At 46.7% G+C, this 14,283-nt stretch overlaps 1 protein-coding gene and 2 long non-coding RNA genes across 4 annotated transcripts in view; 1 reads left to right on the top strand and 2 right to left on the bottom strand.

The window, feature by feature from the left end:
• DACH1 (dachshund family transcription factor 1) overlaps positions 1-10,304 on the bottom strand; it is a 377,909-nt gene extending 367,605 nt beyond the window's left edge. Inside the window, 1 exon segment of the mRNA XM_030476075.1 lies at positions 7,115-10,304. Coding sequence (XP_030331935.1) covers positions 7,115-7,836 — 722 coding nt within the window. The 5' untranslated portion in view covers positions 7,837-10,304.
• LOC115603786 lies at positions 5,064-6,276 on the bottom strand. The gene is made up of 2 exons (XR_003989997.1): positions 6,187-6,276; positions 5,064-5,838 (listed from the first exon to the last, which is right to left on the bottom strand). It is a non-coding gene; the product is annotated as an uncharacterized LOC115603786 (long non-coding RNA).
• Positions 7,265-13,856, top strand: LOC115603785. 2 transcript variants are annotated; one of them, XR_003989995.2, is made up of 2 exons: positions 7,265-7,826; positions 9,951-13,856. It is a non-coding gene; the product is annotated as an uncharacterized LOC115603785 (long non-coding RNA). The 2 variants fall into 2 exon arrangements; XR_003989996.1 differs by lacking the exon at positions 7,265-7,826 and adding an exon at positions 8,328-8,703.
• Positions 13,857-14,283: the final 427 nt, after the last annotated feature.

Genomic DNA, 14,283 nt, shown 5'->3' with positions numbered 1-14,283 from the left:
TTCATGACCAAACATCCTCTTATTTGAATGGAAAAAGAATGTGCAGTTAGTGTGGCAAGGTGCACCACAAAATTTTAATTGTACCTGCTCCACTGTTTCTGGACTATGGCTAATCTCAGCTTTACAATGGACATAAAATCCCACTGTTTGATATATGCAACAAATTTTTTTTTTGTGGTTTTTTTTCATACTAAAATAACTTTCTTTTTCATGAGGAAGATGCAAAGTATACAGGATGGAAAGAAAATACCTACAGTAAATTAGCTTTGGAATGAACAGGGTACCATTAACCAGAATAATGAACTGGAAGTTACGCAGGTGTTACCCACACAAGTATTCTCAAGGGTGCACAATAAAAACTTTAGCTTGTTTTATTACATCAAAAGTATAATATTGAGAATATTAAAAAAAATATGAAAAACAAACAAACAAACAAAAAAAAAACCAACCCAAGTTTATACTATTTTAGAAAGTTTCTGCTTATTCCTAATAAACTGTTTGGATACACATGATTTACAAGATCTTGCCATACAATTCTGTAAATTGTACTGTATGTATTCATACACCTGCCACAGGAGGATGTTGACTCTAAATGTAATTATCACAAAACATTGTTTAAAGCAATGTGAACTGAAATACATTTTGTGGTACATTTCCTCAATCACAACTCATCCAAGCAGTTTCATTAGTTTTGGTGAATGTATCCTGAACTGCCACACAGGCTCCTTTCAGTCCAATATGCCATCCCTAAAAGAGACCTACGGAAATTCACAGGAGAGAATGCAAGTATTCAGTATTTACAGAGCTGCCCTTCCCTGGTTTGGTTTCCCAGCTCATCGCTATCAGTGATTTAGAGCAAAGAATTCCGAACTGGGATGTAACTGTATGGTCAAAAGCTGAGACCCTTTCTCTCATGAGATTCAGTAACAGCATTTTTCTACTTTATGCTATGGAAAATACACTACTCTTTTTCTTATACTAAAAAAAGAAAAATAGTTTAAAACAGTTCATGGTTATTCACAGTTAACGTGAAAATTCCATATTTAATAGATTATACTTCAATATTCCTCAATGCTTATGAAATGAAACCTCAGCACTTGTTAGGAGATGCCCCCAGCTGAGCACTGTATCAGATAAATAAGCAGAACATAGTGGGTTAAGGATAAAGCTATTCATTGCAGTTACCTGGATTCGAGTCACAGACATACCTTGACTCTAAATATAGAGATTTTTGATTTATGTTTCAGGATTTTTGAAAATAATTTAAATGATAATGGAAAAAGAAAAATTCTTCCTTAATGCATGCTGAAGAAATTATCTATATATGAATTAACTCTCTGGATCATAATAGCTTTTTGCAGATGACTCTTCAGCTCTATCATTTAAATACGTATTTAGGCAACTAAAAATTTACTGTCAATTCATATTATGTCAGTCCACATTATGGCGCTGTTACAGTATGCACATTTAAAGATTATTGAAAAAATTACTGTTCATGTGCAGTATATAATTTGCGAAAGGTTAATAACTATTTTAAAACAATGAATGGAATTAACTCATAATGCAAAGCAGACGCCCCAAATGTTATTTTTAAAACAAAACATATTTAACTTATTAAAGAACAAAGAGGATCTAAATCCAGTCCTGTTGCTTAAAAACAGACAGGCGTAGTGGCTGTTTTGGACTCCCAGTTCGCTGGCTCACACAATTTTGATAAAACTCGGTAGTTTCTGACTAGTGCCTCTGCTCTCCTGCAGCCAGAAAATATTTTTTACAGCTAAAATTGTAAGGCTCCTCCATAAAGAGGCAATGCTGAAAGGGATTTACCTGTATCAGACCAGCAGAGATAGCAGTAATAATTCAATATATCTACAATATAGTTCAAAAGGAAAATATTAAAATTCAATCCAGTGTATGACAATTCTCTGCTTCGTATGCAATTCACTTTCGATGAATCGCAGAGATAGCCAAAAACAGATGTCTGGAACGATCTAGAAACAGGAGAGAACAGAACAAATACTACCTGGCATTCAAACAAATTTAACATTTTCAAGCAGCGTTCGGAACACACGCCAGATCACAAAATATTAAGTAGGCTTATAAGATTACTTTGGGTGCATTTTGGTTTACAGCACAGAGGGGTCTCAGAGCAGAGAACAGGTGTGGGCACAGCAGCTGCCCCAAGAGCCAGCCCATAGGGGACACACTTTGGGGTGCTCCCTCCCAGCACCCAGTGGGACCCACAGCCCTAGGCACTCTGCCTGCAACTCCAGAAAGAGAGCACAGGCCTGAAGTGATCATGTGAACAGAGAGAGGAATGGTTTCTGGAAATAACAAAGCTATTAGCTGCGCTTTCACACAGTTCGCTCTCCTAAGTAAAGCTGATGGAAAAGTGACAATAAAACTGTGCATTTTTATATAAGCTACAAGTGAAAGATTTCTTAAAAAAAAAAAAAAAAAACCACCAAAGACTTTACCAATATTCATAGCTATGAGATAAAGAAGTAGTTAATCAAATTGAATATTTGAGAAAAATATGTGAAGTAATCAGGGAAAATACTTCCCTCTGCCCATCACTAGCAGCCCCTCACACCCCTGCACAGGAACAGCACTGGCAGCACTGCACAACGGGCGACAAACATTCACTGGGGAGAAGTGTTCCCTTCCTCAAGTATCAGACACTGGGCCACTGTCAGGGACCAAGTATCAGATCAAAAGGGATAAATAGTGTGTTCTGTTGCAGTAAGTATGGTCCAAAGATCTCAGCTTTTAATTTGTAATATTTACCAATAAATAAATACCATAAGATGGATATTAAAGTTCTGTTATTGCTAGTGGTTGGAGTCTTTTAGGGTTTTTTAAGCCTGATGAAGCCACCTCCAAACCTTTTACTCCTTCTTTATAGGTACTACAATTTATCCTCTGGCCTTCCAGAAGTCACCTTTGCTTGTAAAACCTACCATATTTCTGCTGATTGTCATTTAGTAATCTGTGGCAAGAAGGAAGGTCATCAGTATAAAGACAGATACTATGTATTTGACATTCCTTCCAGCTGCACTTGCTGACCTGTTCATTTGAAATATCTGTGACCTGCACTAACCTATCTGGGTGAGATACTCCTTTAATTAATACAAACAGAAAAAGCCTATGCAAGCGTGCAGTATTGAGTAAACAAGCACATGCTAGGTCCACATAATTTGAGAGAAGCAGAAGCTAGCAAACAGAGACTGAGTAACTGCCATGTAAGACAGACTTCGAAAGGAATTGTTTCATGTTTGGCATCTTTACCCTTCATATTCAAAAATCAATTAAGTTGTTTTCCAAAATTTGCAAACAGCTTCCAAACACTGCGAATAATTCCCCGGTTTAAGTATGAATGTCAATGAACTCATTCAAAATCATCTTCAAATGTCAGAAAAGATTAACATGTCCTGGCCACAGGAGGGAGGTCAGAAGAAGGCACATGCTTTTAGTCTTTACTCGGGTGGGCAAGATCCAATGCCAGACTAAGTCTGTGGGAAAACTCCATGAAGGGACCCAGCATGGTAAAATTCCACAAGTGCTCAAAACACAAGGGACCAGAAACAATCTGGGATCAATAGCTTCCAGGTCATTAATCCTGGGCAGATGACATCCAGCGCGCAGTTCGCTACTCTCTTTCACGCACACATTTGAAAACCTGACTCAATTGGCATCTAGTAGCTCTAAATATTTTCCATGGTTTGCCTTTACCCTTCCTGTATTTGTTTGGCATATGGCCTTCTAGCATCCCATTAATGTCAAACCATTTAATCGAAATGTAAGCTAAACGCACAGTTTGCTATTTCCTAGATTTCTGTTAGGCGACTAGTGCTTTTTATGAGGAAAATAAAAGCAAAGGTCAGTATGACCAGAAAAGAAAAGTCATCTTCCATAACGGAAGCTTATTTTTCCAGTGAACTGATACAGAAGCCTGATTTAGAAAAAGGTCCTTTAGTATCATGTTATTATTAGTAGTATCACAAATAAACACAGAAACTAATTCACTTTACAGACCTCCACATTAAACATTCAATAGAAAATCCCTTGGTGTTTCATTGATTTTGTTTTATTGATTTTTTTTTTATAGCAATATCACAGTTAAAATGTATCATTTTGGTGAAACACTTCTAAAACTTTTCCATCTCAAAATAAGTTATTACAAATTATTTCCACAACAACTGGCAACTAATGATTCAATCCATTTAAAGAACAACAAAGTAATGGCTTTATCTGGATGCCTTTTTTGATTAAATAACATATTAACCTTGATAAAGCTTTCCAAAAAGGGATTAGCGTATTTGAGTGCATCAGCTGATTATGAGACAAATATAACAGTGATAAGATGCTGGTTCAAAATTTTTGAATCTGATAACAATTTAGCCGCTAGGATGGAGTTGGCTTTTACAGCTTCCATCTCAACAGTAAGTGTCCATCCAGGATACAAAAAGACGTCACCCGGCTAAATATGCAGTCACTGAGAGTCTGGAAAGATCACTTAGATTGCTAAATTGAGTAGATCAAAATATCCTGTGTAATTACTGTAACGTCAGAAATAATTAAAAATAATTTGTAAGGAAAGAAGCATTAGGATGAAATGTATTGGAGGGGAAACCCAGAGAGTAAACACAGATTTATCTTCTGATGATATCATCCGTTTTGACCAAAACTCACTGACCCACTTTGCTATATTCTTCTATACTGCAATAACACATTCTGCATACCTATTGTATATCCCTTCCATTAAGTTATTTGCCTAATGGATGTATAAATAAGTCTACTACAATTATGCTTTTTAAGGGTCAAATCCTACCCACTTCTGAACCCTCCACTGTAATTTCTATGACTCTAGATGATAACAGAGCAGACCTCAGAAACAGCTGAAACACGGCCGATTCTGCGCTGTTGACATAATCAACCCATGTTACAACCAGGCTGCCAAACCCTTTTAGAACCCTGCCAAGCCCAGGAATTGGTGTTCCCATGCTCCCTCTCCCTCCCCGACACTCCCTCCCCGCCCTCCCCCCCAAAAAAAAGAAGAAAAAGAGTTTCTCTACTTTTTAATTTCACGCATTCAAATTACAACTCACACATTATGACCACGGCAAAATAAAACTTCCGTGAGTTTATTTTAAGGACCAGATCTTGGAACTTGTGCAGAGTAGTTACAAGTTACATGCCACACAGACACACAAAAAAATCGTCTAAAAGCAGCTATTAATATTCATGTTGATCCCACATGAAACAATAGCAGAGTTACCCGAGCAGCTACAGTTATGCCAGCGCTTGGAAGTTATTCCAGGCTGTTTTGTCCTGCTGCCCTGAATATTCAGGAACTTCAATAATCCATCTAGCAACAGCTACTGCAGCGTCATGGCTCTGCTTTGCCGGGCTCTACGCTAATGAGTCCCAACTATCCCCAGCTAACTCGGGCAGGGGGGACGGAGGGAACGGAACACCCCCCACCAGGAGAAGAGGGGAGGGGAGACGAGGAGAGGGAGGGAAGGAGCATGGCATCGCCTGGGGTTAATTCCCCACGTGTTCGCTGTGCCTGCACCTTGAAATCTGACAATAGGAAAGTGAAACGAGTCCGGTCTGGTTATTTGCGTGTACCGAAAGTAGCATCGGGACTTTGACTACGACATCGCTCCGGGTGCAGCTCCTGCCGCCGCTCCCGCCCGGCAGACCCGGAGCGGAGATCCCCGCCCGAAGCAGGGCGGGAGTGGCCCGGGAAGTGGCGGCGCTTCCGACCGCTCTGATCTCGGGGTCACGGCAGTTATGCGATCCCTTCCCCTTATCAAGCAGATTCAGCCCTGTAACCTACAGATGGAGAGATAGCAGCCCCATGCTTGCCACCCTCGGTTGCAAAGCAGGCTGCTCTGCAGCAGGCATTTCCTCTTCTGCCAGCTCCCTCTGCCTCCCCTTGCCCCCAACATCACCACCACCCCCCCCACCCCCCCCCGTTGTACCAAGTTTGGGGCTTCACCTCTCCTCCGTCGTCCCCCCGCCCCGACCCACGGGGAGCGCGGCGGTAGCTGGCGCCGTCCCTGTCACCGCGCCCGCGTTATTCTGCGCGGTAACAGGATTCGGCGTCGCCAAATCCCTCCCGCGCTCCCGCCAGCCCCGCCGCCTCCTCCCCGGCTGGCGGGGCCCGGGAGCTGCTCGCACCTGCTCCACGGGGACCGGACCCCCCCGCACCCGGGAAGCAGCCCATCCCGGCCGCCTGGCACCTCTTCCCACTGCCCCAAAGCAGCCGCCGACACCTCCTCCTCCTCGCCGTCTTCCCGCCCTCCGTCCACCCCCCCACCCCCCATTCGCCATGTGGCAACTGCCTCATAAACCGATGCAAGAAGTGCACTCATGCTTTGAGTACACGACAGGGGCTGATGGCCAAGTGGCCTTCATCCACCCCGGGCAGGGCCCTCCGCCCGGGAGGCGGCTCCGCGCCCCGTCCCATTTACCCGAAAACCGGGCGTCCGTGTGCTCCCCAAGTGTGTGTGTGTTTGTGTGTCCCTCCGGGACCGCTCCCCGCCCGCTCCCGTGCACCCTTTGGGCAGCTTTTTCCCTGGGCTGCCCGTTTTAAAGATACATCCGGAGATAAACTTGGAGGGGGGTGTCTGTGGGTTAGAAAGCACTTTTAGGCCGCGCTGCCCCCTCCCTACTCCCGCCGGCACTCCACTCCTCGCGTAAGCAGCGCACTGCGCTGGCCGCGGCTGCCCGGAGCCCCCGGACGCCTCGGCCGGAGGGAAAGAAGGGAACAATGATAGGGTGACACTTGCCCGGCGCAGACGGAGAGGGGCAGAAATACTCCTTCCCGTCCCTCCCTCCGTCCCAGCAAGAAGCGGCGCGGCTGGCTCCGGAGGAGGCCGCCTGGGTGCCGGGGCAGCAGGGGAGAGGAAGAGGGCGACCGCATGTGTCCTCCGGGCGCGGGTCGCTCCCCTCCACCCCCCGCTCCAGGGCCGAGCGGTGGCCGCGGGAAGCAGCGGGCAGGAGCGAAGCGCACGCCGGGCCGGGCCGGGCCGCACCGCACGGGGGTGGGACGGGAGGCGGCGGCGGGGAGGGTGCGCGGGGTGTGCGTGTGCCTGGCGGCGGTTACCTGGCGTTAGTGCAGTCGTTGTAGAGGGTCTCGAAATCCTTCCTGGAGATGAGTTTGCAGCGGTTGACCCCGGGCTGGATAGCCCCTAGCCCTCTCAGGATGCGGACCTGCTCCACGTTGCAGACCACGGGCGTGATCTCCAGCCGCTTCAGCTTGGTGTAGACCGTGTGCAAGCCCCCCACCAAGTGCTTCAGGAAGAGGTCGAAAGCCTGGGGCAGGCAGATGAGCTCGCAGCCCTCCACGGTGAAGGAGGCCACTTTGGCCCCCCTCAGATCCACCATCTTGCACTCGTTATTCTGGGGGGTGTTCTCCACCGGGGACGGGGTCGAGTACACGGGCTTGCCGGGCAGACTGCTGGCCGCGCTGGTTGCGCTGGCATTGGGAGTGGAAGTGCCGCCGCTGCCGCCGCCGCCGCCGGTGCCCAGGCTGGGGCTGCCGCTGCCGCCGCTGCTGCTGCCGTTACCGCCGCCGCCGCTGGTGGTGGAGGTGACTGTGGCCGTCGCCGCCGCTGCTGCCGCCGCTGCGATGGGCTCCGGACGGAATAGGTTTGTCCCCGAAGCGGCCGGCGGGGGAGCGATGGAAGGAGACGGAGAGGAGGTGGCTGACGAGGAGGTGGCCGACGAGGAGGTGGTGGTGGTGGTGGTGCAGGCGGCAGAAGTTGAGACCGGAGGCTGAGGGGGGACCAGCTGGGTCGGAGGGATCAAAGCAGCCGGTACGGCCATGGTCACATATACGGCGGAGGGGGCAGGGGGAGGGGGAAAGTTCCCACACACACAAGCAGGGGAAAGGGGAAAATTAAAAAAAAAAAAAAATAAAAAAATAAAAAAAAAAAGGAGGAAAGGAAAGAAGGGAGGAGGGGGGAGAGAAAGGGGGGGATAACCCCGGATCAGGTGCTGCGGCGAGCGAGAGAGCAGGGGGCAGAGTGAGAGAGAGAACGCACAAAGTGTCCCGCAAGTGGGGACGGAGGAGGAGGAGGAGGAGGAGAAGTCCGCTCCGGGCGGCGGGGCTGGGGCCGAGGGGAGGGGGAGGGCAGTTTCTTTTTGTGGTCCTTGCTCTAGCACCACGTTAAAGACGAAGGTGAAAAAGAGGAGGTTTGAAGGACTTCGGTTCTCTCTGGCAAGTACATTGATCAAAGATTGAGAGGGGAATGACAGAGAGAAAATGAGCTGGGAAGTGCTGGCTGCCGCCGCCGCTCGCTCGCTGGACGAGTTGTTGTTGTCACACGGTGCGGAGGGGAGGAGCTCCGGCAACTTGAAATACCCTTTGAAGCAGCAAAAGGCTCACTCACTAGTATTAACCCGAATTATCCAACCAGGAACCCGGAGCAGGAAAACAGAGAGAGAGGGAGACAGAAGTCTCTTTCTCCCCCCTCCCTTTTAGGAACCGTTAGATTACATGTTTCATATTTCACCCCACCAGAAACGAGATGTAATTTTCCCAGCCCTTTTCAGCAATCGCTTGTCAACACAGTTTGTGGAGAAACACGAGCGTCTCCAGCGTTCCCCAGGAGCGGGGCGCGGGGCGGACGCTGGCCGCGCACCTTGCCGGGGCCGGGGCACCCGCGGACAAGAGCAGAAACCTCCGGACCGGTCTGTTGCTCTTGTTGGTTGTTGTTCTCCCGGGACCACAAAAGTGGAGGGAGTTATTGCTGAGGGTCCGGCGGCAGCGCCGAGGTCTCTTCAGTGCGCGGCAGCTGCGCGGGGCGCAGGGGACCTTCCTGCGAGGGAACGCGGCTCTGCGGGTCACGCCGCCGGGAAACCGCGTTGAGGGGGATAGCGGCGGCACACAAGTAACTTAGGAGAGGGAAGGAGGACGGCCTGGCCCGCTCCGCGAAGGTACCGCTGAGCAACAGGTGCCGGCGTCGCGCAAACGGCGCGCAGAAAGCGCCCGGACCCCTGCGCCAGTTAGCGCGCAAAGTGAGCTGCTGCGCTTGCCCACGCATGCGCAGTGGCGCAGCAGGCAGGGCAGGACGCGCCTTGCCTCGCCTGGCGTGGTCGGGCCCCACGCGTGTCCGCGGTACCTGCGCGCCGCTGGCATTGGGGATGTGGCTCTAACGCGTGGTTTGCCCCCACCCGTGGGGCGTCGGGGTCGGTCGGGGAAGCCCGGAGCTTGGTTCTGCTTGTCTGGAGGGCACTTGGCTTGTTTAAAGGGGTAAAGAAAGGGCCGTTCGGATGGATGGGGGGGGTCTGCAGAACCGGGGTTCGGCGTGTGTGTAGTTCTGCCTGCTTTAAAAGTATACACTGTGCTTAACTAATTGTGATGCATGTATATGCCCATAGCTGCTTTTTTATTATGTATACTATTATGTGAGATATGACTCATGGAATGACACATCTACAAAGTGGATAATCTCAACTGTAGTAATTCAGTGCAGGGGAATTTCCACATTACCAGATGTAAACTGTTCTTGTATTATATGCTTGCTTATTCTACTTTTCAGTTCAATTTATGGGAATTCGTGTTTTAATACGTGTTCTGAAGGACAAAGGTGTCCTTTGCTAGTGAAATTTTAGCAGAGCAGTGCACTAAAATCTTCAAAATTGGCAAATAAACCCAGGAACATATAAAGTGACACTTTGTTTTGAAGTCTTGCATACCCGTAATTGTGGAGAAAACTTCTTCCAGTAGTATTTAGGTGCTTTTTCAGAACGTTTCTCTGGAGGAGCTTGTTCAACTTGAGTTCCAGTGGCGGGATCTAGTGTTGCATAAAACTCGTAATTTAAAACTGTGAATACACTGCATCTTTCTTGTTTCAGTTGTAGAAAACCAACTTTGTCCATGTTTTCTTTTCCTCAACTATCCTTTCTCAACTCACTTTCCCCGGCACCTGGAGAAGATCATAACAGTACCTGGAGAAGATAAGAATAGATCCTGGAGAAGACCAGGACAGAGCCAGACGCGTGTGATATTACCACTTGGAGATCTGAGAGAACTCTAAATTAGGAAACCTACCATTTCATTTGTTCTCTACATTCTCCACAACGTGATGCACACCAGCCCTTTTGCTTTTCTTCTTGCTGTGTGCTCCCACGGATATATAATCCTCAGGGTTCAAAACCGTATAAAGAAAATGTAGTTTGAAAGGGTTTATTACCACAGGTTTGGGTTAATCTTAGTCGTTTCAATGCAACAGTGGGATTAGAAACCTAGAAAAAAAGAGATTTATGAAAAGGTCCAAGACTTCTCTGGCTTGGTAAGTGTTTCTCGTGATTATGGGGAGTGACTGGATTTATTTGAACTCACACATATACTCACATGCTCCCACAAACACATGAACAAATCCTGAGGCTGCTTTGTGTAAACTTTTTTAGATTGCATTTCTCTTACTCGCTGACCCTTTTATGTAATGATATTGTTGGGTGTTTTCTTTTTTTTCTCCCTGAGTTGATATCAGCAAAACTCAGATTACTGTAACTGATACTTGAAAAATCCCCCTGCATCAAGTGAAGACTTATGGTGGTGAAATCAATGACTGTTTAAAATTCAAAGACCTGCAAATCGTTCTGTTTGTCCTTTGATAGGGCCTGGGCTGATTAAAATGCGACCAAGAAAGCTTAATTGCTGCACTAATTAACAAGTCTTTAATTTCTTTCCTGGAATATTGTTTGAAGCAGGGCTTCTGTTCTGCTCATGTAACTGTTCAGGGCAGGTATTCTCTGTATTTCTCTGTCTCCTTTTTTTTTTTTTCCCTTTGACCATTTTGCTGTATTAAAATGTACGTTAAAGCAGTAAGATGTATTGACAGTGATTGTAATTTATTGCTCTAAAAAAAGACTGATATGGAGTTCACTGTTTTATTAAATTACGAATTTGAGGGCAGCTGTAAAGGGTAAAACGCAATTAGAAAATGCATTGTAGCTGTTGCATTTTAAGGAATCTGAATACCTGACTGACAGGACATAGGAGAGTACCTCAGCTCCCCCTTCCCAACCCCAATCACTTATTATTGATAATTAAATGTTTAAATTCATTCAGAAAAACAGAAAAGTATTTATCTTCTGAACGTGTGTGAAGGAATGGACCGGGGGAGGGGATGCATGCGGAAGATAGACACCTGGTAAGGATGAATAATGTATTACCCTGTTAAGTTAATCCACGATATTTACCCCCTTCCTCTCCCCCCCTCCCCTGCATTTCTTTTAATTTTCTTTTCCTGAGAAATTTCTGTCTTGTGTTTTGTCTTATCCTTGTCTAGTGACCTATTTTGTTCACCAGTTTCTGAAGAGAAGAAACTAAAGGATTTCACAAACCTTTCTGTGTGATCGATAGAGTAATGGTTTAGGTTTAATCATGCTGCATGGTAATTCTTGCAAACTACTGCTGAGCAGAAGATTCTAAGAAAGGAGCAAGTACCCGCAAAGAGAAGGTAAGTTCTGGTTTGCTTTTAATCTCCGGGGTCTCAAGCAGCAGTCCTCCTTTCAGGAGCTATCTGTTATTTAGAGGGAAGCCTGAGGAAGAGGGAGGGACCTCATACCAAATCCCCCCTGCATCGCTCAGGAAAAAAGACTCATAGAAATGTAAGCCTGTGAATTGGGATGCTTTTTTTGGTTTTTTCCCCTCTTTCCCCTTCCACCAAGATATTTACTAAACATTGAAAACACCATGAATGCTGTCGAGATTGATGGGAAGTGTTGTACCAGTAATAAGAAACTGGATACTGCAGTGATGTTTTTCTAATTGTTGCTTTATAGTCAAACTAGCACAGACCTTGTCCAATACAAATACAAACTGGATTCCTTTCAGTGACAGGACAAGTAGATAACATGCTTAATAGATACAAAGGGAGATTTACCATTCCGAGCACGACGTCACGCTAATTATGTTTACTCTAATTGAAAGCAAGGTTTTGGGGAACCTGAAATAACTCATAGGATATTTTTAATAGCTGAAGAATAATAATAAAGTGCAGCAAATGTTGATCACATAGATTTCAAAAATCTATTGGAAAATTAAATGAAAAGTAGACTTTGGTACAAACAATGCCCCAGGGCAAAAAACAACTAACACTAGATTTTCCAGTCCAGCCATAACACAAATCAATTTGAGCACACTTCTATGGCCAGACTGCCAGATTGTTATGACTGCTAATTCACTCAATCAAACAGTGCATTAGCACGCCCGGCACAAACAGCTTCAACAATAGCATACACTTCTGAACAGTCCACCATATATCATAAAAAGTCCAGAATACACGGCAAGATTGCTTTCACATTCTGTTTACTGCAATTTGTAGTTACGTATGGTGCCTGCTTAAAAAAAAAAAAAAAAAAAGTGGAAGAATGGAATGAAAGAAACTTCAGGAGCCATTAAAAATAACTTTTGAAGTCTTTAAAAATGAGAATCTGGGGGCAAATTATCACTTGGGCTGGGTGTTTAATGTGCCTCTCTCAGCTGGAGAGGTGAGAGAAGGGGCTCACATCCCCAGCACAGGACCGGAGGGCTTGGCACACGCTCTGACTGACCCGATGCCTTCAGCGCCGGAGTAGCTTCCGCCGGCTTAACTCCGACGAGGCACCTCACTGGTTCCGAGGGTATCATCCCCCGAGTACAAAGGCAGGATTTACACACACCACCCCCACCACCCCACCCGAATCCTTCAATCCTGCCCCTTCATCCCCACGAGAAATGGGAGTTCTCTTCGGTGATGCTCACTGATGCTCTGACCAAAGACGCGCCGTGCTGAGAGATAACGGTACCCGATGGCTTGGGAAGCTTCTCACCCCTTCCCTCTGTCCTCCCTGCATCCGACACACACACGCGCACATACACACGTACAAACACACACCCCTGCACAAGCGCATATATGCAAATCGCAAATATCAAAACGCCAATTAAGCGGCTTGATTATTTACGTGGTTTAAGTTGTTGGGGGGTTTTGTTGTTGTTGTTGTTTGGTTTTGTTTGGGTTTTTTTATCTTTTTTTATTAGTCGCTGTTCTGACTTTAGAAAATAAGTTTCGAAGTCAGTTGGTAAAATAACCCTTACGTTGATTTGAGCCTCTCGGTCGCGTTGCAGCTTCCAGAGCCAAACGGTGAAGCGGATGGGGGGTCGGGTTCCAAGCTCGGGCTGGCTGGGGGTGGGGAGGGGATGGATGGAGGGAAGGATGGAGGGATGGAGCAGGGGCTCGGCAACGTGTGCTGACATCCACCTTTAGACGGACGGCCAAGAGAGCAGGCTGCGGTGTGAGGAGGAAGCGGTAGCCAAGTTCCCTGCGTGAATTAAATGAGGACTGGAATAGGCGGGGAGCCCTGTTTGAGTTACACTCGGGCTCTCATTAGAGGTCCTCAGTCCAACGTGTTAATTCACCTACCAACAGGTAGAGAAAGTCGCTCGGAGCAGTAATTATGAAGTGCAAAGCCACTGCCATTAAATTATGTTAAAGCGGTGGTCTGCTTTGAGATGCTCTTTCCCGTGCTCCCCCCCTCCCCGCCCCTTACAGAATTAGTTAGCTCAGCCGCTCCATCCCGATCTCCCAGCCGAGGCTGATCGAAATACAGCCGCTGGAGAGCTGGCGCGGTGTTTAAATGTTCCTGGATTTTCAATACGCGCCCCGATCTCTGCCGGAGCCGCGGGGGGACCGCGGCATCATCCGTCCTTCCGTCAGTCCGTCCGTCGGTCCTTCCCCGCTGGTCTGGCCAGTCTCCCGGCGCCGGGGCCCGGGATCGGGGCGGTGGGCGGTGGCTCGGCAGCCGCTCCAGCCCTAATTGTTTCCTTTAGTAATAATAAATATATTTAAAAAATACACACTGGGTTCTTCTTCTATATGAGCTGGCAGCTTGCGAGAGTCAGCCTTTTCCTCCTCAAGCCACTTCAGTGAATGGAAGACACTGGGGGGTGGATTGTTAACCTTGATTAGTACCATATTTCAACAACAGCAACAAAAAAGGCAGACAAACATTTTTTAATTATTCTTTGACGGGGAGGGGAAAGACCTTTAAAAGTCCGAGCTGTTGCTTGAAAAGTTTCAGCCCAGAGCGGAATTTTATTGCGAGTTATAAACTCTCGGTAAGAGGGGGATGTTATAAATGGAAGTGCTGACACAACCTTAACTATAGCGTGTAAACGGCTATGCTATAATATCCATTAAGCAGAAAGAAAAATAAGCTGGCTGATCAATAATTTATACAAAGAGAGTACCAACTGCAGACATAATAACTGTAATGTTTGCA

This window comes from Strigops habroptila, chromosome 2 (genome assembly GCF_004027225.2).
Source record: "Strigops habroptila isolate Jane chromosome 2, bStrHab1.2.pri, whole genome shotgun sequence".
In the NCBI taxonomy this organism is placed as follows: domain Eukaryota; kingdom Metazoa; phylum Chordata; class Aves; order Psittaciformes; family Psittacidae; genus Strigops; species Strigops habroptila.
The sequence above is the reverse complement of the archived record's forward strand: the minus strand, read 5'-3'. Positions and strand labels throughout refer to the sequence as shown.